Source organism: Staurois parvus, unplaced genomic scaffold (genome assembly GCF_062004578.1).
Source record: "Staurois parvus isolate SC_StPar_1 unplaced genomic scaffold, SC_StPar_1.0 ptg000017l, whole genome shotgun sequence".
Taxonomy (NCBI): Eukaryota; Metazoa; Chordata; class Amphibia; order Anura; family Ranidae; genus Staurois; species Staurois parvus.
Window position 1 is genome coordinate 16,184,883 of NW_028317813.1, and position 23,471 is coordinate 16,208,353.

General features: G+C 41.1%; 1 protein-coding gene across 4 annotated transcripts in view; it reads left to right on the forward strand.

Annotated features, from left to right (window-relative positions):
• RBMS2 (RNA binding motif single stranded interacting protein 2) overlaps window positions 1-22,570 on the forward strand; it is a 181,077-nt gene extending 158,507 nt beyond the window's left edge. For 2 of the 4 annotated variants that reach the window (XM_089680420.1, XM_089680431.1), the window contains exons 5-14: window positions 1,365-1,522; window positions 4,794-4,873; window positions 7,185-7,294; window positions 7,416-7,462; window positions 11,424-11,517; window positions 13,131-13,181; window positions 13,992-14,102; window positions 16,144-16,221; window positions 16,724-16,807; window positions 22,210-22,570. In XM_089680420.1, coding sequence (XP_089536546.1) covers window positions 1,365-1,522; window positions 4,794-4,873; window positions 7,185-7,294; window positions 7,416-7,462; window positions 11,424-11,517; window positions 13,131-13,181; window positions 13,992-14,102; window positions 16,144-16,221; window positions 16,724-16,795 — 801 coding nt within the window. In that variant the 3' untranslated portion in view covers window positions 16,796-16,807; window positions 22,210-22,570. Of the gene's footprint in view, window positions 1-1,364; window positions 1,523-4,793; window positions 4,874-7,184; window positions 7,295-7,415; window positions 7,463-11,423; window positions 11,518-13,130; window positions 13,182-13,991; window positions 14,103-16,143; window positions 16,222-16,698; window positions 16,808-22,209 lie in introns of all 4 variants that reach the window. The other 2 variants (XM_089680453.1, XM_089680442.1) reach the window with 2 other exon arrangements.
• The last annotated feature ends 901 nt before the right edge of the window (window positions 22,571-23,471 follow it).

Here is a 23,471-nt window from a genome sequence, read left to right on the forward strand (position 1 = left end):
GAGAGGACATGTACACTGATCATCAGGGCATTAATGATCAGTGTGCCCTGATGATCAGTGTGGCCCCAGAAGTGCCACGTGCCAGTGCCCATCAGTGCCACATCAATGCCACATATCAGTGCATACCAGTGCACATCAATGCCACATGTCAGCTGCCATCTGAGCTGCCTTTCAATGTCACCCATCAGTGCCAGTCAGTGTCGCCTATCAGTGCCAGTCAGTGTTGCCTCGCAGTGCCATATATCAGTGTCATGCATCAGTTCTGCCTTTCAGTGCCCATCAGTGATGCCTGTCAATGCCCGTCAGTGCAACCTACCAGTGCCACCTATCAGTATCCATTAGTGCAGCCTATCAGTGCCCATCGCTGCAGCCTCATTAGCGCACATCAGTGAAGGAGAAAAATCACTTATTTACAAAACTGTATAACAAAAACTAAGAAAAAATGTTTTTTTTTTTCAGTGGTTTTTGGTTTGTTTAAGAAAAAATAAAAATCCCAGAGGTGATTAAATACCACCAAAATAAAGCTCTATCTGTCACAAAAAAATGGTAAAGATTTCACATGGGTACAGTGTTTGACCACGCAATTGTCATTCAAAGTGCAACAGCGCTGATAGGTGGCACTAATAGGTGGCACTGACTGGCACTGATGGGTGACACTGAAAGGCAGCTCAGATGGGCACTGATATGTGGCATTGATGTGCACTGGTAGGCACTGATATGTGGCACTGATGGGCACTGGCACGAGGCACTGATGAGCACTGACAGGGGCCACACTGATCATCAGTGCCCTGATGATCCGTGTACATGTCCCCTCCGCGGAAAGCCGATTACCGGCTCTCCTCTCCTCTCGAGCTGTCAGCGTGACAGCTCGAGAGGAGAGAAATGCCGATAACTGGCATTTCCCTGTTTACATGTGATCAGCTGTGATTGGACACAGCTGATCACATGACCGAGCCGACATCTTCGGCTCTTTCCATGATCGGTGATCCGCTGTGTCCGAGGGGCACTGCGCGCTCCCGGAGCCGCGCATGCGCAGTGGGAATGGGAGGACGTCATATGACATCCTCCCAGAACGAGAACCACCTTGCGCCCGTCATATTACTATATGGCGGGCGGGAGGTGGTTAATGAATGTATTGAAAAATTTAATATTTTTAAACCCTATAGAGATATAGTGTATACAATAGGAATTAAACTATAGGCACACTATTTGTCAATATAGTACTGAATCAGAGTCCCTGCTGGGGTCCAGCTTCTTGTTTAGAGCAGTCACTATTTTTTGGCTTACAAATGTCACATAATAAGGTTTTTAAGGTGTTTAATGGTGTTTAATGGTTTATGATTTGCCTTGTGTTGGATATACAGCAACAGGAACAAGACCCGACCAACCTGTACATCTCCAACTTGCCGGTCAGCATGGATGAGCAGGAGCTGGAGTCACTGCTGAAACCTTTTGGACAGGTCATATCCACTCGTATCCTGCGTGATGCTAGCGGGACCAGTCGAGGTGTTGGTTTTGCAAGGTGAGAGTGACTTTATGGCCTTTACAAGTAGCAGAACTACTATGTAATGAATTTTCTCCATGCCTTGAGACAACCTAATTAGAGCATTGGCATACATTTGCTTTAGAAAAATCTTCTAGTTGTTCTAAATTGCTTTGTATAATTATATGAAGAGGTCTTCACACCATAAAAGTTTCCTTCAGTTGCAAATTATTAATATTATTATTATTACACAGGATTTATATAGCGCCAACAGTTTGCTAAGCGCTTTACAATATGGTGGGAGACAGTACAGTAACAATACAATTCAATACAAGAGGGATTCGAGGGCCCTGCTCCTTGGAGCTTACTATCTAGGAGGGAGGGGATAGTGGTACAAAAGGTAATAACTGTGGGGGATGGAGTGGTTGGGAGAGTAGAGGATTCCACTGTTAGCTGAGGACAGGGTAGGCTTCCCTAAAGAGGTAGGTTTTCAGAGTGCGCCTAAAAGTGAGCAGAGTAGGCGATAGTCTGATAGATTGGGGTAGGGAGTTCCAGAGGATGGGGGAAGCCCTGGAGAAGTCCTGGAGACGAGCATGGGAGGAGAAGACAAGGGAGCTAGAGAGTAGGAGGTCTTGTGAGGAGCGGACAGTACGGTTTGGGTGATATTTGGAGACAAGATTGGTGATGTAATTTGGGGCAGAGTTATAAATGGCTTTATATGTTATTAATGTTTTGAATTTTATCCATTGGGCAATGGGAAACCAGTGGAGGGATTGGCAGAGAGGGGTGGCAGGTACAGAACGGTTAGTAAGGTGGATAAGTCTGGTAGCAGCATTCATGATAGACTGAAGAGGGGATAGCCTGCGATGAGGTAGGTCAATGAGGAGGGAGTTACAATAGTCAAGGCAAATAAATGTATAGCATATTTGTGTGGAATACAAAATCTGCAGTACCAGAATTTCTGAGCAAATCTAGGATTAGAACTCCCAAGCTTGTTAAAACAGGAGTGTGCAGTAATGGAGACCATGGCATGTCACAATAAACTAGAACAGCTAATCAGTAATAGATTGTAAGCTGTTATTGAATAACTAATGAACTTAGAAACGTCTGAGTGAAATCAATTTGTAATACGGTTTCTGTGATGCTAATATGTAATGTAGATGTGTCTCACTTAACTCCTATTTCTTTGAGGGCTTATTCATTAGCTGCTTGAAGCAGGCAATGATATGTCATGAAACCTGGCAGGGCAACCAATCACTAGCAGCGCAATAGCTTGGCGGCTATGGGTCCTGTGATTGAAACCCACCACGAGTGCTATCTGCATGGAGTTCGTATTCTCTGTATTTACATGTTTCTCCAGGACCTCTAACTTCTTTCCACCAAACAAAATCATACTGATAGGTTAAAGTATAACCAAACACAAGAACAAAAATTTAGTATATACCAAGCTTACCATTTAGATGTGATGACTGCATTTGTTTCATTTTGCTTTTATAAACCACCAGTCCCTCGCCTCCCACGTTAAGAAGGTTAACAAATGCAGAGATATTTAAAGTCCAGCCTGGATGGTGACAGTTGCTGCATCCATAGATACATTGGAGGAGTGAGGGGAGCCACCCAGGAGCAGAAAATGTTATTTGCATTATTACCAGGTGAAAATACAGGAAAAAAGTCTGAAAAAAGGAAAACTATTACAGCTACACTATAAGGAGTGATAAACTGGAAAATATTAAAGTGGAAGCTCCGTTAAAATCTAACTAAGGCTAAACCTACTCCCACTCCTATTCTAAGACTATTCTATCTGCCCTGTAAAAGAAAAGATGCTTATTCTCCTAGATTGTAAGCTCCAAGTAGCAGGGCCCTCCTAACCCTCTTGTATTGAACTGTATTGTCTCCCAGTATATTGTAAAGTGCTGAGCAAACTGTTGCCACTATATAAATCCTGTATAATAATAATAATAATAATAATAATACTTACCTGTTCTAAAGCTTCTCCAGTCTGCTCACATGATCAGGTCCCAGCTCTGGCTTTAGTGTAGAGGAGGGGTAGCCGACAACAGATGCTCCTTAGTAAGCCTATGGGTGACGTCACTACAAAGGCATTTGCAGCCGCCGTCGGCAATCACTTCAATGAAGCCGCCACTGGAAAGATCTTGTGGCTGGACTAGAGCAGCTGGTGTCCCGAAGCCTAATGAAGAATGGGCTCAGGTGAGGACGGCGTTGTATCACTGGACAGGCAAATGTCCTTTTATAAAAAGTCAGCAGCTACAGTATTTGTAGCTGCTGACTTAATTTTTTTGGAAGCTTAGTTCTTGCCTGGAATTTTACTTTAAGTAATCTTCAAGTCTAAATGTACATTATAATGTGCTCAAAAAATGGGGGGGGGGAGTCATGGGCAGTGAAAAGGTAATAGGATTTATATAGGCATGATAGGGCTTTTATTACTGTATGTTAAATAATCACCAGGCTTCCAAATTCTTGCAGTAGCAGCTGCTGTTAATGTAGCCTCCTCCCCAGAACTACATCACCCAAGAATATGTGAACAGTCTCTTAGGTGCCAAGGTGCCAAAGCAGATGCATGGTTTGCAGGGAAAGAAATCAATGTATGCATGTGAAATAGAAGAGAATGATTGGGGGGGGGGGGTGAAGTTCTGTATTCCAGCAAGCACGGCTGGTTGAGATTTTCAGAGTGAAAAAGGCACTGCTGTATCCCAAACAGGAGGTAAGGAGGACACTGGATGTCTGGCAGATCAGCAGTTTTTTTTTTAAATGCAATTCTTAAAGCCATAAAGCATCAGGAGGGGAAATTTACACCTATTCCAGAGATATTTTTTTTTTTTTTTTTTTGACCCTGATGTACTCAAGTTTTTTGTTTGTTTTTTTGTTCAAATTCTCTGGAAAATGTGGCTGATTTCAGTGTTTGGAAGTTCAGGAATAGCCCATGAAAGATGGCAATATATGGCCAAACATTAGAGTTATAGTAGAAAGTAGATCAAAGATTCTAGAAATGGTGAGGTTTTTCATTGTGCCAATCCACTATATACTGTACATTTAAGGTAAGGCATCATGTGAAATGATTTCAGGTACTTGGTTGTGTTGGATAAAACAATAGGGAGAGAGGAGGGCTTTACAGAAAGGCACTACATGACAAAATCTAAACTGTACTTGTAATGAAATGGTAAGGAAATACAGTAAGACAAATGTATCATCCTATTTCAGTTCTGACCCTTGTTGACACTGAATTATTAAAAGCAGTTTTCAGCTGTGGAAGGGAGTAAAGCAGAATAAAATGTACTTTCTTCTTCAACAGAATGGAATCTACAGAGAAATGTGAAGCTGTGATTTCTCATTTCAATGGTAAATACATGAAAACGCCCCCTGGTGTCCCAGGTAAGCAAAACATCTGCTCCATTTCAGCAGTTCTAATTTTATAAATTCTGTTTTTACTTGCAGCTAAAACACTTTGTGTTACAACCAAAAAGCAGAGGAGTTTGAGTAGGAATGATAGTTTGCACAGTTAGCGGTACTCAAAGCTGAACTCCAGGTATGATCTCTATATTATGTAATATGCAAATTTACATTGGTCTAAGCTGGACCAATGTAGGTATGCAGTAAGAGTGTAAGAGTCCTGGAGTTCAGCTTTAATGTGTATGTTACATAGTTGGTCTGGCTGAAAAAAGACAAAAGTCCATCCAGTTCGAGCAAAAAAAAAAAAAAAAAGTTATAATCCTATATCCACCATTGATCCAGAGGAAGGCAAAAAACCCAGCAAAGCATGATTGAATTTGCTCCTGCAGGGGAAAAAATTCCATCTTGATTCCCCGAGAGGCAATTGGAGATTCCCTTGATCAAGTGTACCTATAAATGTTAGTATCCAGTTATATTCTGTGTATCTAGGAAACAGTCCAGGCCTTTTTTTAAAGCAATCCACTGAGCTGGCCAGAACGAACTCTTGAGGGAGTCTATTCCACATTTTCACAGCTCTCACTGTGAAAAAATCTTTCCATGTTGGGAGATTAAATTTTTTTTTTCCTCCAGATGTAAAGAGTGCCCCCTTGTCCTCTGTGATGACCTCAGGGTGAATAATTCTACACTGAGTTCACTATATGAACCTCTGATGTATTTATACATGTTGATCATATCCCCCCTTAATCTCCTCTTCTCAAGAGAGAATAAATTCATTTCCTCTTTCGTCATAGCTGAGCTCCTCCATGCCTCTTATCAGTTTGGTTGCTCTTCTCTGTACTTTCTCCAGTTCCCCAATGTTCTTTTTGAGAATTGGTGCCCAAAACTGAACTGCATATTCCAGATGAGGTCTTACTAATGATTTGTACAGGGGTAAAATGATATCTCTTGCTCTGCAGTCTATACCTCTTTTAATACAAGAGAGGATTAGAAACCGTAGCTTGGCATTGCATGCCATTATTAAGCTTGTGATCTGCCAGAACTCCCAGATCCTTCTCCACCATTGATTCCCCCAGTTCTACTCCCCCTAGTATGTATGATACATGCATATTCTTAGCCCCCAGGTGCAGAACCTTTCATTTATCAACATTAAACCTCATTTGCCACATAGTTGCCCAGTCTTTGGTAACTCAATCTTTTTTTTTTTTTTTTAAACAGTAGGTAAGGGTTAAAACCCCTGCCAGGGTTTTTTTTCCACTTGACTGTGCCATTGTGAAAATGTTCCATCGCTTATTGTCCTGGAGACTCAACCGGAAGTTGAGGACATCAATAGGATATCTGTATAGGTTAAATATCACTATAACAAAAAAATATAAAAAATAAAGTATTATATTATGTGTCACATGATTGGTATGGTTGGGAGTAGGAAGTAGTATTCATTACCAGTAGTTTGAAGCTAGTACACCCAACAGGAAGTGAGTCACTAAGCTAGGAGGTGCGTTCGTATGGCAAATAATTACATTACTATAAGAAAGTATTTACCTGAATGAAATAGAATCATTCAGGGCTTTTTTTTTTTTTTTTTTTTGTGCTTAGCTGTGATTTGGCCACAGCTAATCACATGACACAGCTGGGCTGTGATTGACCCAGTTTGTGCATGTGATCGCTGTGACCATTCACAGCTAGCCACACTTGTATACAATGGATGGCATGAAAGGAAGCCATCTATTGTATACAACTGTCATGAGACCTGCTGTGATTGGTCACAGCAGGTCACATGGTACTGGCAACGGGGGCCGGTACACAGATCTGTCATCGGCCGTGTCCAAGGTACACGGCTGGTGACAGATCGCGCCACTGCGCGGCTCTGCAGGCAGGCAAAGGAAAGGATGCCATATTGCGTCCACCTGGAGGGACGAGGTGCTCGCCCAGCTGCCATCTGGCCATAGGCCGGGCGGGAACCGGTTAAGGAGCGGGATATATAATATAAATTTTTGGACTTTCCTTTCTTTGACACCGATTTCTTTTATTGGAGCATTTAATCACGGATTATTTAAGATTGTGGACTTCATTTCATTTTTTTGTGCTGTTATTCATTATTTTGTGTTATGGTGTTTTTTTTGCACCTTTGAACAGCAGCACTGATTGTTATTGGATTTCTATATATTTTTTTCCACATATTGTTTTTACACATAGAAGTGCAGGTGATTTATTGTATGTGACAAAATATACATTAGCTGCATCCTATTGCTGTGGGTAGGTAACTAAACTTCATACCATAATCTTCTTTCTTCAGCACCACAAGAACCCCTTCTTTGTAAGTTTGCAGATGGAGGACAAAAAAAAAGACAAACCCAGGGGAAATACATTCAAAATGGACGTGGCTGGCCACGAGAGGGAGAGACGGTAATACAATACAACATTTTATAATTCCCTATTTTCTTCATCTTTTAATCTTTTCCTGCAATTTGTCATTGTACATGTTCTATATGTATTCCTATTACATCAGTTACTATTTGTTTCTTAGGGTGGAATGACGCTGACATATGATCCCACAACTGCTCTGCAGAATGGGTAAGATTCTTGGATTTTTTTGGTTGCCATTCATTTTTCTTTTTTATGAGCCAGTTTTTTCATGAAGGGAGCTGCATATTTAAGTTGGGGTTTGTGGAAATTACTTGTAACAAAGAATCTGCAGATTTGTAGTATACATGATTAGAAAAAGACGTCTTTTGCAGAAAGCACTAGGCAGCTCTAAATGGGAGAGTCTGTAGGCTCAATTCAGTAAATATCTTATATCAACCATCATTATTTACCCTAATCATAGTTAACACCAATGAGAGCTAAAAATATTAGTCATGTGGATTATAACAAGTATTGTAATGGCAAATACACATGCATTGTAGCTAAGTTAAGTATTGTGTGCAAATCTCAACAAAATAATAGCATTTTGCCTCAGTTTCTAAAATTTCTGGAAAATTGTGATAATGGATATTGTGATAAAAATGCACAGTTTGGGAGAAAATTGTACAAATAGGTTAAATTAAAATATATTCTTCTCCTTGTTTCTGCTACTGAAACTACCAGCTGTTGCCCTGTTTAGGGTAGCATACATTAGAAGTGAATTGTTTGGTGAAGAATGGGCAGAAGGTCAACTTGCAAAGTCTACTACAAAAAGATTTCATTATGTTTTACCCATAGCAGAAATACAGTGAACGTTCGTTAGGGGAAACTGGACATACACCGTGTTCCAAATTATTATGCAAATTATATTTTTCTCATTTACCTAAATGATGTAAATAACAGTCAGCATAATTCTCATGTTATCAACTATTAAGAGTACAATTCACATTTTATTGAACAAACCTCCTAATGATAACAGGATTTTTTTTAAACATAAAACACTTACAATGCACTGTTCCAAATTATTACGCACAGTAAGTTTCAAAACACTTTATAGGTTGTAAAGAACTGAAAATTGTCATTTGTTGTGTTTGCAGCATATTTACTGAAATCAAAAGCTATTTCAATCAAACATTTTAACTTTTTAAACATTTTAACAGGTCACGTTACATTTTAACATAGGACCCCTTATTTGATCGCAGCTTCACAAGTCTTGCATCCATTGAACTTGTGAGTTTTTGGACAGTTTCTGCTTGAATTTGTTTGCAAGATGTCAGAATAGCCTCCGAGAGCTGCTGTTTGGATGTAAACTTCCTCCCACCCTCATAGATCTTTTGCTTGAGGATGCTCCAAAGGTTCTCAATAGGATTGAGGTCAGGGGAGGATGGAGGCCACACCATGACTTTCTCTCCTTTTATCCCCATAGCAGCCATTGATGCAGAGGTATTCTTTGCAGCATGAGATGGTGCATTGTCATGCATGAAGATGATTTTATTACGGAAAGCATAGTTCTTCCTTCTGTACCAGGGAAGAAAGTGGTCAGTCATAAACTCCACGTACTTTGCAGAGGTCATCTTTACACCTTCGGGGGCTCTAAAGGGGCTGACCCGCTCTGTTCCCATGATTCCGGCCCAAAACATGACTCAACCACCACCTTGCTGACGTCGCAGCCTTGTTGGAACAGGGTGGCCGTCCACCAACCATCCACTACTCTATCCATCTGGACCATCCAGGGTTGCACGGCACTCATCAGTGAGCAGGACTGTTTGAAAATTAGTCTTCATGTATTTTTCTGCCCAATGCAGCCGTTTCTGCTTGTGAGCATTGGTTAGTGGTGGCCGAATAGAAGGTTTATGCACAGTTGCAAGACTCTGGAGGACTCTACACCTTGATGTCCGTGGGACTCCAGAGGCACCAGCAGCTTCAAATATCTGTTTGCTGCTGTGTAATGGTATTGTAGCAGCTGCTGTCTTCATCCGATGCATGTATCTGGCAGAAATCTTCGTGCCTTTATCTGCACGAACCGATCTGTGCTCTGAATCAGCCACAAATCTCTTAATAGTGCGATGATCACGCATAAGTTTTCGTGAAATATCTAATGTTTTCACACCTCGTCCAAGGCATTGAACTATTTCACTCTTTTCGGCAGCAGAGAGATCCTTTTTCTTCCCCATATTGCTTGAAAATGGTGCTCTGCTTAATAATGTGGAACACCGTCCTTTAGTAGTTTTTCCGTAAATTGGGCTCACCGGCCAATCTAATTATTACAGGTGTCCGAGATTGTTTTCAGTGATCAAAAGAGCCCTGACACACAATGCCATCCATGAGTTAAACTGAAAAACAAAATATTTAATCTTTGTGACACTTAAATAGAATTTGCATAATAATTTGGAACGCGGTGTAAGCAAATCTTCTAAGTGATTGTAAAGCTTTAATTTCTTTTTTATTAAAATAATAAATGTCATACTTACCTGCTCTCTGCAATGGTTTTGCACAGAGCAGCCCCAATCCTCTCTGGGGTCCCCCCGCCGGCGCTCCTGGCCCCTCCTCTTCAGTGAGTACCACCATAGAAAGCCACCCGAGCAGCGCTGCCTTTGTCTGTAGATACAGACAGCGTGGCTCGGCCATCCCCCGCCCCCCGCTACTGCTGTCAATCACAGCCAGTGAGCCAATGAGAGAGCAGGGGGTGGGGCTGAGCCATGCTGTGTGTGTGGATGGACATGCAGAGCAGCGGCTCGGAAGCAAGCCTGCTTGGGTGCCTCCATAGCAAGCTGCTTGCTATGAGGGCAGTCGGCAGGAGGGTGGAGCCTGGTACGCCAGTGCCTGAGCAGAGGAGCATCGGGGCTGCTCTGTTCAAAACCACTGCACAGAGGAGGTAAGTATGAGATGTTTATTATTTACAAACAAAAATGCCTTTAATATCACTTTAAGCTATGTGGTTGTCAAATGGACTTTTTTTTCACGTCTTAAAGTAAAGTTTTGTTTTTTTTTGGGGGGGGGGATGGAAGCGATTCCTCTCCAGATAACAGATGTTTTGTAGATTGTGGAATATGGCATGCCAGTATATCTTCTGAAAAGCTTCAAAATCAATGAGAGGGTCTGCCTTTTACTATAACAACATGATCCGTGTTGTGATACAAAACATTGCACCTCCAGCCCCCATGCAAGGATCTTAGCAAAGAAACACATTCCCCACTGCAATAAATATAACAGAGTCTTATTTAGAGTGAACTATTTCTTTTCTGATGCAAGGCAAAGTAAAAAGTACACTTAGCCCCATGTAACCTTCTATAACAATTTTCAGAGCTCCTACAAGGCTATGGTCTCTGCCTTTGGCATTACATGTCCAATTAAGAGGCATCTCATGCTAGCAGATAGGAGAAAAGGAGTTACATTCCCACCCATACCTGGAAGTGCTGGGTTTTTGTTCCTGGTGTTCGAAAGAAGCGGCGAGGAAGAAAAGGAATATATTTAAGGAATAGGAAGGTATGTGCTGCTGCAGAGGGAGAGGTAAAGCTTTAATCGGTCCTGTAAAAGAAAGGGTTACTTTAAAGGAAACATATGCTAAAGAAATCGGCTACAATAGCTGACCTAGCTCTCCTGAACAAAGCTAGTTGTCTGATTTTTATGGTGATCCAACACCTTCAGTAGTTTGAGTGAATGACCTGGAACAAGTTTGTATTCATTCATGTATTTTGACTTCATGTGAAGAAGGAGGTCAACTGTGAAAGCCAACATATTTATCTCAGTACGAGTTATGGATTATGGATACAGGTACTGCATTCTGATATATGCATTTTGTTACCCTTGCTGCTAAACTGAATCCAGTCAACACTGAAACTACAGTTGCGAGTGGTATTCTCCTTTACTATCATTAAGGCACATAATTCTGCCATTTAATGAGTATAGAACAAAGCATTACTGTTTATTAAACTTCAATAACATTTGGGAAGGATTGTTAAGAGTTCTAAGCTTGTTTCGTTGAGTGGTTTAGGAGCAGGCAAATGGAAATACAACTATCTTGACACTGTTTAAGTTTAAACCTGCATTTTGATTTGTGAATTTTACAATTGCCATTGACAAAAAGTATTGTGTGTGTGTAACACAGATTTTCCTGTTTGATGTTTCTCAGGTTTTATACCACCCCATACAGTATTGCCCCAAATAGGGTGATCGCTCAGGCAGCCCTCTCCCCATACCTGCCATCACCTGTATCTTCTTATCAGGTAAGACGAATCCCAATATTACTTCTGGCAGGGCTTTTGTTGAAATTTCAGTTAGGACAGGATGTTTAATTGGATGATATAGCTTCTAGCTCAGTTTGCTTAGTTTGTAAAGCTGGCCATAGAATGAAAATTGACCGGTTCAGCAAGGATCAGCGGAATTTTGGTCTCTCTATGGCCGTTCCCATTTATGAGAAGTTGATCTAAAGATCAGCTTCTCATGAATGGGAATATTGGAAAATACACTGTGCAATGTATTCTGGCAGCAGAGGAGTCCCACTGTCAGAATACAATGACACAGTGGGGAGGATTCCCACATTCACTTCGAATGTGTGGATGTGGGAGTCAGTTCCTTTTTTTTTTTTTCTTTTGTTCAGCCTACTGGCTTAACATAAAAAACTAAGCCATGTATGGGCAGCATAACAATTATGGTTTGCCATGATGTTCATTATTTTTAATACCAAGAACTTGGCACCTTGTAGCCAAGTGAATTGAACAATGCCACCATCAGGCCCACCCCGCAAGCCAGAGTACTTGGTGTCATTCTTGACAATCGCTAACAAACAAACAATGCAGACTCCACCTCCGCAACATCTCCAAAATACGCCCATTCCTAACCCCAGAAACTACTAAGCAACTTCCTCATCATATCACGACTCGATTACTGCAACTCCCTCCTCACTGGCCTGCCTCACCACAGGCTATCCCCGCTTCGGTCGATCCTGACTTATCCAGCTTACCAACCACTCCGTTTCCGCCACCCCCCTCTGCCAACCCCTCCACTGGCTTCCGATTGCCCAACGGATCAAATTCAAAATGCTAAAACTGACGTACTAGGCTGTCCATAACTCTGCCCCAAACTACATCACTGACCTAATATCCAAATACCACCCAAAACGCACTCTCCGCTTCTCACAAGACCTCCTTCTCTCTAGTTCCCTGGTCTCCTCCTCCCATGCCCGCCTCCAGAACTTCTCCAGGGCATCACCCATCCTCTGGAACTCCCTACCCCAATCCATCAGACTATCACCTACTCTCCTCTCCTTTAGGCGCACCCTGAACACCCACCTCTTCAGGGAAGCCTACCCCGCCCTCTAATTGCCGATCTCCTCCGCTCTTCCTACCACTCCATCCCCCACAGCTTTTCCTCCCGTACCACTATCCCCTCCCTCCTAGATTTTAAGCTCCAAGGAGCAGGGCTCTCGAACCCCTCGTGTATTGCATCGCATTGTATTGTTGTTGTACTGTCTCATATATTGTCTCCCATTGTAATGTACAGCGCTGAGCGAACTGTTGGCGCCATATAAATACTGTATTATAATAATATGCTGTCCATAAAAAAGGGATACATTTGGTTTAAGTATTGGCGTATGTAGTTGTCAACTGTTATGCAGTAATGAGCACTTTGTGGTGTTGGAAAAGCTTGTCTGTCAGCAATCATTCTCTTTTCTCCTCGGAAGGGGAGTGTTATGAACAGGGATTAACAGATCTCTTATCACTTGTTCTCAGGATATGTGCATTTATTGTGCTTGCCCTTAGGTTTAATGTATTGTTGTGTGTATATCTGTTCCACCATAAGTGATCTATATCTTTATGCTGTATTCGGTCATTTTTAGGTTCACAATCCCTCCTGGATGCATCATCAGTCTTACCTCATGCAGCCTGCAGTGAGTATTTGTTAATTGCATATCTAGAAATTTAACACTTTCTCTTGACTATCCAATTTTTCTCTGTTCTGAACTTTCCTCTGCACCCACTGCTCTGCCACTAGTGCCAGCTTCCTTTTATGCCCCTAACAATCTTTATAGCATTGTTAGTTTAGATGGTCACATACTGTACATTAAAGGGGTTTTCCAATTTAAACTGCAACTGAAGTTCCCCTGTTTTAATAAAACACAATTGTATCTCTACCGTCTGAAAGAGCAGGACCCTCCTGCTACTTGTAATAAGGCGGCTATTGAATTGAAGGTCTTGGTCTGGGAAAACAAACCCAGGAACGTGGGGGCACAGACCATTTGTTACAGTGAAATGAGTTTAATTTGCAAATGAAAACCCACCTTTTGGGCGATATCCCATATAGGCAAGGAAACCAAATTTACATAGGATGCTGTTGCATGCCAACCTTTCCATAGATATATGGCTATGCCAATAAAACATCAGCAATAAAGCAGAGCAAAAATATATTCATATTTATAGCTTGTTAATGTAAATGTATAGAGTGTAAATGAATGAAGGTTTCTCAACTGTGTTTGTCAAGGATACCTAGAATAATATGTTCTGTCCAATAGCATTGCTTGACAATGCACAGGTATTCCTGTGGACCACTACTCACATGTATCTTTAGCATACAAAATGTGCCCTAATTGAGGACCACAGCTGAGACACGCATATCTAGACCCTTTACTATCGTGGCATAGCTGGAAGGTGACATTGTGGTTGTGTGCACTGTGGCCTCTTGAACATTCACTCTTTGTTAGGGAACTGTCCTCACTCCCACTATGGACCATGCTATTTCCATTCAGCCTGCTTCCATGATGGGACCTCTGACTCAACAGCTGGGACACCTGTCACTGGGGAGCACGGGAGCGGTAAGATTTATATTTTTTTTTTCTATTTAAACAAATATGTTATTTATTCATGATGTTCTAAATAATGTTTAGTTGATTAGAGAAACAAGGATACTGAGATTGTATATGTAAGAAAATTTGTCACAACAACGTTTAATGGCATAGAGTGAACATATGTTTGCGGGACTTTATATTCCAATTATATAGTTTATTTAGCAAAACTAAGGTCTGTACATTTCTCTCTGCTCAAAAACCATAACATCTACTTGCTAGTGGAAACCTCAGTACTTTTGAGGCAAGAAGTCACCTGTAAAAGAAGCATTTACTGGATATATCTTTCCAGCAGTCCGTGTATAGCAAAATTGTGAACTCTCCCCTCTCCAGCCCTTTGCAAATATTTAACCATCAGATGATTTGAATACTTGCCACCAGCCACTGTGGTTTCTGCTTCCAGCTTGAGTGTCCTGTAGTGACATATGAGCCAGTGGAATGAACCACCACAGCCAGAGGGGGAGCAAGTATATTGCTCCAGCGGGGGAAAAAAATCCTTCCCGATCCCCAGGAAGCAATTTTGATTTTCCTTGTATCATCATTCTCTTGTGTTTATTACCTATAAATATTAATATCCAGTATAGTTTGTGCATTTAGGCATGCATCTAGCTCTTTTTTTTTTTTTTTTTTTTTTTTTTTAAATCAATACACTGAGCTGGCCAGAACTAGTTCTTAAGGGAGTCTATTCCACATTTTCACAGCTCTTACTGTGAAGAGGCCTGTCCATATGTGGAGGTTAAATCTCTTTCTCTCCAGATGTAAAGAGTGTCCCTTGTCCTTAGTAATGACCTTCAAGTGTTACCCGCAGCAGTAAATCAGTCTGTATATGCAGTAAAGCATGCTTGTTATACTCACTGTGGAACCTAGGGGGTTTATCATCTGCATTGTGCAAAAACACTCCTGACTTCTCTGATCCTCCCCTTTTTCCAGTGCCCCCCTCTTATCTCCTGACTAGACATATCATGTGGAGACACTCTGCACATGCTCAGTTTGTGTATTGCTAGAGAGGTTTTTTTTTTTTTTTTTTTTTCTTGGGGGAGTGCATATGATCAGCACAGGCCCAATCAGCACTGTCCAGACAGAGTTCAGGGGTCCTGCATCCGCCCAGAGCAGAATGCAAACTCCTCCTACAAGTTTTAACATGTGCTCTGCTGGACACTGATAGAAGTAACAAGACTGCTCTAACTGCTGATGAGAAAAGGTATTTAGCAGTTTATATTTACTAAAATAATTGCATTTCCATGTTGTGTGTACTGTGGGACACCAGATATAGTGAATGTAGGGTCCTGGGTTTAGTAACACTTTAATGTGAATAAATCTACACCATGTTCACTATATGGACCATTTATGTATTTATACTAGGGATCGGAGAAGTGGTGGCTTTTCAATACATGGGCCACCAGAAAAGTAAGTATATAAATGCTTCTTTTACAGGTGACCTTTTCTCTAAAAGTGACCTAATGGTTACAGGGTTAAAAAAATAAAAAATAAAAAAAAAAAAACTAAATGTAATATTTAAATCGCTTAAAGCAGTAGTAAAGTTCGCTTTCATTTCCTTTTTGAGGGGCCCCCAGGTGGGTTATGCCATAATGTGCTAGTTTTCACTGCATATTCGCACATTATGATAGACTTACTTGTCAAACTGAACCCTCCAGCACTGCGCTGTGAATGATTCAGCGGGTCCGGGCGCTTCCATCTTCGCCTGGTCTTCCTTTCGGGTTCCATGTCTTTGGCTGCTTGAGTGACCAGGCTGCGATGATTTTGCTCCCGCACACGGGAGTCACATCGCAGGGGCACAGATCAAGCCGTAAATGTTCACTGAGATGCGCATATGCGCCTCCGTGTACATGACCACTGACAGGCAGGAGGAAGCATTTATGACAGAAGAGCCCAATAGGGTCTGTTCTGTCATAAATACCCTGTCTGCCAGTAATTTTTTTTACAAAGAAAGTTTACTACCTCTTTAAGATGCTCTGTAATGATTTTCTATTTTTCTTGATCTTTCCATTAGTATATGCCAGCTGCAGCCGCTATGCAGGGGGCCTACATCCCCCAGTACCCGTCCGTGCCTTCTACTGTCTCTCTAGAGGTGAGAAGCTCTTCTGGATGAATGTAAAGGAATGGGGTTGGGGTGGGAGACAGAACAGTGTGAGTTAGCCTTTGTTATCCTGGTTTCCACAGCTCATTTGTGCACTTGTTTTCAGTTAATATTTTCATGTTATGAAATAAATTTCTATGTTTAGCCATGTAAAGAGCTGTTTAGAATTAGCAGGATTGATTTCCATATTTGGTGATCTGTTCACCATGGATATTGGAATGTCATTCCTGATACGTGCCTTGGTCTCTCATTTGCTACTATGATTAACTAGCACATCTACCTACCTGTGGCCTCAGCCCACGTCAGATCTGTTCAAAGTGCTAAAAAGATCTAAATACTTTTTTATTTCCATCATTCATAATTTCTATAGAAGTAGAATGCATATTTAATGGTTTCATTATAATTTTTGGATGGAAATGCTTTTCTCTCAGAATGTTGAGCAATGATGCAGGTTGTAACATTTGACAGATTCCTTCTAATTTGTTTTGCTCAGGAGAGCAGCGGGCAGCCTCAACAAGTTGCCGTGGAACCCACCACAGACCACGCCGCTTATTCGTACCAGTGAAAGAAAGTGTTGGTAAGAGAACAAGGTTGTTCATTTTTAAAGAGACACTGGCCTTTCATAAATTTCTGTATGTATTTAATGTACAGTCAGGTCCATAAATATTGGGACATCGACACAATTCTAACATTTTTGGCTCTATACACCACCACAATGGATTTGAAATGAAACGAACAAGATGTGCTTTAACTGCAGACTGTCAGCTTTAATTTGGGGGTATTTACATCCAAATCAGGTGAACGGTGTAGGAAGTACAACAGTTTGCATATGTGCCTCTCACTTATTAAGGGACCAAAAGTAATGGGACAGAATATTAATCATAAATCAAACTTTCACTTTTTAATACTTGGTTGCAAATCCTTTGCAGTTAATTACAGCCTGAAGTCTGGAACGCATAGACATCACCAGACGCTGGGTTTCGTCCCTGGTGATGCTCTGCCAGGCCTCTACTGCAACTCTTCAGTTCCTGCTTGTTCTTGGGGCATTTTCCCTTCAGTTTTGTCTTCAGCAAGTGAAATGCATGCTCAATCGGATTCAGGTCAGGTGATTGACTTGGCCATTGCATAACATTCCACTTCTTTCCCTTAAAAAAAACTCTTTGGTTGCTTTTGCAGTATGCTTTGGGCCATTGTCCATCTGCACTGTGAAGCGGCGTCCAATGAGTTCTGAAGCTTTTGGCTGAATATGAGCAGATAATATTGCCCGAAACACTTCAGAATTCATCCTGCTGCTTTTGTCAGCAGTCACATCATCAATAAATACAAGAGAACCAGTTCCATTGGCAGCCATACATGCCCACACCATGACACTACCACCACCATGCTTCACTGGTGAGGTGGTATGCTTAGGATCATGAGCAGTTCCTTTCCTTCTCCATACTCTTCTCTTCCCATCACTCTGGTACAAGTTGATCTTGGTCTCATCTGTCCATAGGATGTTGTTCCAGAACTGTGAAGGCTTTTTTAGATGTCGTTTGGCAAACTCTAATCTGGCCTTCCTGCTTTTGAGGCTCACCAATGGTTTACATCTTGTGGTGAACCCTCTGTATTCACTCTGGTGAAGTCTTCTCTTGATTGTTGACTTTGACACACATACACCTACCTCCTGGAGAGTGTTCTTGATCTGGCCAACTGTTGTGAAGGGTGTTTTCTTCATCAGGGAAAGAATTCTTCGGTCATCCACCACAGTTGTTTTCCGTGGTCTTCCGGGTCTTTTGGTGTTGCTGAGCTCACCGGTGCGTTCCTTCTTTTTAAGAATGTTCCAAACAGTTGTTTTGGCCACGCCTAATGTTTTTGCTATCTCTCTGATGGGTTTGTTTTGTGTTTTCAGCCTAATGATGGCTTGCTTCACTGATAGTGACAGCTCTTTGGATCTCATCTTGAGAGTTGACAGCAACAGATTCCAAATGCAAATAGCACACTTGAAATGAACTCTGGACCTTTTATCTGCTCATTGTAATTGGGATAATGAGGGAATAACACACACCTGGCCATGGAACAGCTGAGAAGCCAATTGTCCCATTACTTTTGGTCCCTTAAGAAGTGGGAGGCACATATGGAAACTGTTGTAATTTCTACACCGTTCACCTGATTTGGATGTACATACCCTCAAGTTAAAGCTGACCGTCTGCAGTTAAAGCACATCTTGTTTGTTTCATTTCAAATCCATTGTGGTGGTGCATAGAGCCAAAAATGTTAGAATTGTGTCGATGTCCCAATATTTATGGACCTGACTGTATATAAGCTTGGATCAACCTTTTTACACCATTTGAGAAGTGACTAAATGGTGTTGTAAACTAAACCAGCATGAGCTGCAGGGTCACTCCCTGAAGTGTTGACACTTCCGGAAGTACTAGTGTCTCAGTAGACCTAAGGGGACAATTTCTCAGGATTGGAGCAGTGTTTGAAATCAGAAAAGGCAAGTATTTACCTTCTTTATCAACAGAAAATATGTCTTTTCCTGTTTGTTTTATGACTGATCACTTTAACCACTTGCCTGCTGGGCACTTATACCCCCTTCCTGCTCAGGGCCAATTTTCAGTTTTCAGCACTGTCGCACTTTAAATGACAATTGCGCGGTTATGCAACACTGTACCCATATGCAATTTATAAAAAAATTTTCACACAAATAGAGCTTTCTTTTGGTGGTATTTAATCGCCACTGGGGGTTTATTTTTTGTGCTATAAACAAAAAAAGCAAAAAGTTTTGAAAAAAAAAAAAGTCTTTCTTTGTATCTATTTATTTATAAAATTTAGCAAACCGGTAATTTCTCTCCTTCACTGATGTGTGTTGACGAGGCTGCACATATAGGCAGCACTGATGGGCACGGATAGTTAGCACTGATGGGCACGGACAGGCAGCACTGATGGGCACGGACAGGCAACACTGATATGCGGCACTGATGATGCAACACTGGTGGGTTGGACAGGTAAGTGGCACTGCTGAGTGGCACAGGTGATGGGCACTGGTGGGTGGCACTGCTGGGGACTGATCATCAGTGCCCTGATAATCCGTGCCGATCCCTTCGCTGACAATTGCCAGTTCTCGGTTTTACTTTCCTCACGCTGTGATAACCTGCAACTGCATTTACCCGGTGATCGCTGTGTCATTGGACACAGCTGATCACGTGGTAAAAGGCTGCCCTGATTGGCCGATTACCATATCTTATAATCAGCTGTGGCTGGGGGCGCGTAGGGGGGCATGTCCTGGAATGACGTCCATGGTATTACACAACCGCGCTGTAGCCGTCCTTCGGCTGTAGCGTGGTTGGGAACCGGTTAAATAAAATACTACAAGTTAATGTGTATGTCAAGCTAAAGGTGGAAACCTGGTCAGGTTTTTATTGCTATCCAGTGGTTCTTTAGAGAACTTTTTTCCTCACTTCTTGTCCTGCTGTAAACATCTTGAAAAGAAAAAAAAAAAAAAGGAATGAGAGCAAATCTGCAACAGGGCCCCTGACAGGGGTTCTAGCCATCCCTTACACTGCTAAAAAAAGGCATATCAATTATTATCTGTGTTACTGTTGGAGATTTACCCTACCTTCCCATCTAGGAAGGACTTGTGTTGATGGGCTGTTGTCTGCTTCATGTAGATTTTACATTCCCATCAAAGTCCATGGAGATGATAAACCCATTTGAAGTGGGTCAAATGTTGGTCTGATGGAGATCAACTGCAGGTCAAATGCTGGTCTGAAGATCAACTGCGTGTCAAATGCTGGTCTAAAGGAGATCAACTATGGGTCAAATGCACTGGTCAATGAATCCTGCATGATCTCAGAAGTGTCTTAAAGTCATTCTAAAGTCTGAAGATTTTTTACCTTAATGTATTCTATGCATGAAGGTAAATACCTTCACTATGCAGCTTCCTGCAGCCCCCCCCCCTAATTCTTACCTGTACCCTATCGCGATCCAGAGATGTGCACAAGAGGAGCTGCTCTCCCAGATCTCTGCCTCCTCATTGTCTGAGACAACAGTGGGAGTGGCTTCCGAGGCTGTCAATCATAGCCAGTGAGGAGGGGGCGGAGCCGAGCCCTGTTCTGTGTACCTTATGGACACTCAGAGCAGGGTTCAGAAGCAAGCACGCACAGGTGCCGCCAGAGAAAGTGAAGAGGAGGAGTCAGCAGGAGATCAGAGAAGAGGAGGATCTGCCCTACTGCACAGAACAGGTAAGTATAACATTGTTTTTCTTTTAATAAAAAAATCTACCTTTAATATCATTTAAAACTGATGCCATTGACATAAGCCCAAAGCCCATTGATACAGGCCCTAATGGAGCCCCAGATGTCAATTAAAAAATGACAGGGGTTCCACCCATTCCCTACTCTATTCAAAGCCAAGAAAAATGTTTTAGCTTTATAGATACTTTATGGCTTTTACAGGCTGGGCAGCAAGGCTGTTTAGACATAATAAGTATAATTCTTTGTAAGACCCTTCAAGCGGTAGTAAACCGGAAAAAAGAAAATACAAAAAAATGGTCCCCTGCAGGATAATGGCACAATGTGCTAGTATGCATTGATGTATGAAAGATGTATGTTAAAACGAAGCCCTCTGGCGGTGTGCTGTCACCTCTGTAGGCACTTCCATCTTCACCCGGTCTTCCTTATGGGTTTGTGGGCTTTGGCTTCTTGAATGGCCGAGCCGCGATGACGTGTCTCCCGCGCATGCACGCAGGAGTCACAGCCGTGGCACAGCACGCTGTGCATTGAGAGTGCAGTGCAAATACGCTGATGACATCACTGACTGCTACTTTTGTAAATATCTCCTAAATGGTGCACGTATAGGAGATATTTACTGTACCTACAGGTAAGCCTTATCATAGGCTTACCTGTAGGTACAAGTAAAAAAGGTGGGCTTTACTACCACTCTCGGGTAGAAACTGCCTGAAGTGTTTGGGCCCCCGTCTCTTTGGCCTCCACTGATCGGCTGCATACAATGTGCTGCGGGGCCCTGTATGCTGTGAAGAAAGGTGGTGCAGCTCCTGCCTTAGAAATTGATTTTACGGGATTTCTGAAGCAGCAACTGTGTCACCTTTTATCTGCCCTTGTAGTAGTCTTCTTTTTTTTTTAAATTCTATTTTTATTAAAGGCAAAACCTCTTTAATGAATACATTCAGAGGGAGGGAGGGGAAGTACGTTTGGAGGGGGGGATGGGGGAGCATATATATTGGAAAAGTTTGTGAACTGTTGATTGTCCAGAGTCCCAAGTAACTTACCTTCCTCAACTAGGCAGCTTGGATAAATTCAAGGGAGTTTGTACTTTTCCAGTATTCTATATCTGAGATTGTCACCTAATCTGCCCACCTTTTTGGGCGGTTAAAACTATGTGGCGTTAATAATAACAGTGCTTAGAATGCCAAAAAATTAAATATAATACATTTTTAATATCAAATGTGATGATATATATTTTCACAATTTGCAATTTTTATGGTTTTTTTATTATAATTTTTTTTTTTTTTTTTTTTAATAATCTGATCGGTTAAATTCAGATTATTTGTTTCATATACCACCATTGGGTAAATTAGTGGAGCGCTGCACTATTTTATAATATTTTATTTTAAAGGCACACATGAAAATGAATGTGCAGGATGTAAGTGAGCCACAAATATTGTTTATTTGAAATAATTTATTTAAATACACTTATTAATTTATTTAAATACACCATAGTAGCTCACAAGCACTTTAATTATTTTAAAACTATGTCGCAAATGTTTGGTCTGATATTTAAATCTGCATGTATTTTTGTGTGCGACATGGAAAATAGTCTATATTTGAGGACGTTATTTTTTTGTGAATGAGTAACATTGATACTTCAGGAGCTTTCTTATTTCCTCCCATTTCCACACATGCTATGGCTTTGAAAGCCTTGTGTACCTTTTTATATGCTTGAATTTGTACTGAAAAGGTATCATTTCTTTGTCAGGTTCACATGTGGGAATGAGTCAGCACAGGAAGTGACCAGATGGAGAGCTGCAGGGCTGAACATGAGGCTTTACTGAAAAATGGGGGAAAACTGAAGAGAAAAAAAAACACACACATTAGGGGCGGGGACGAATGAAGAAAAAAATATTTTTCTTTCTTTCTTTTGCAAAGAAGCATTTTTACTGCAATAAACTTTAAACTTCCAAGGAACCAAAGCAGCTAGAAAAAAGATAACTCAAGAAATGTTGTGAAACCAGAACAGACGTTCAAATCTCAACTGAGACTTAAAGGAAGAAAAACCGAAAAAAAAAATGAAAAAAAGATAAAAAGGAGAAAAAAATCCAAGAAAACGTAAAAACAAATTCTATTTTAATAAGAAGATTTTTTTGTCATTTTTTTTACCGTAGAATATTTTTTTTTATTTTTATTTAAATGCGTGCCGTACAAGGAAATCGCAGTACCAGGACATAAGCCGGCGGAACGTATGCGAAAGAGAGACTGCAAAGGGGAAGTTGCAATTTTGCTGCCTGACGCCATTTTATTTTTCACATTTTTTAAAGACTGTGGGGCTGGATTTTCATTTGTCTTTTTCTTGGGAGGGGGGGGGGGGCATGGGTTGGGGGAGGTTTAGGGAACAGGGAGTTTAAAAAAAAATGATATGCAAAAATGGTTTTCTCTCTTTCTTCTTTTTTTTTTTTTTTTTTTTTTTTTTTTTTTCTGGAAGGCAATTTTATTATTATGTTTGAATTTATGTTTGTGCTTAACGTTTCTCACCAATATGAGTTAAGTTTTCCCCCAAATGGGGGCCTTGGCAAAAAAAAAAATCCAGATGAATTGAGATAGATGCTGAGCATAATACATGTGGGGTCATAGGAAGAAAGAAACTGAAAGCTTTGTAAAGTGGTTTGTTACATGTTAGAGCATTCAAGCTTCTTAAAGTATGAGAATGTACTTTGTTTTATGTCTGCATCTGAATATTTCAGAATTGGCCTCTGAAGTAACTGCATCTGGAGAGATCTTGGCACAGTGGGACAATTCATTGATTATTTTATATAGTTCATAGCAGACGGCCTTAAAAATAACCTCTGGGTTCACCAGATCATTTGGCGCATGGTAATTAAAAAGAAAAAGAAAAAAAAAAAACCCATGTAAGAAACATTTACATTTTTTAAAGGTAATTTTTTTTTAGTGACTTGTAAGACACACTTGCATTTTCAATTGATACCCTAATTAATAATGCTGGCCATATATTAGAGGATTTTC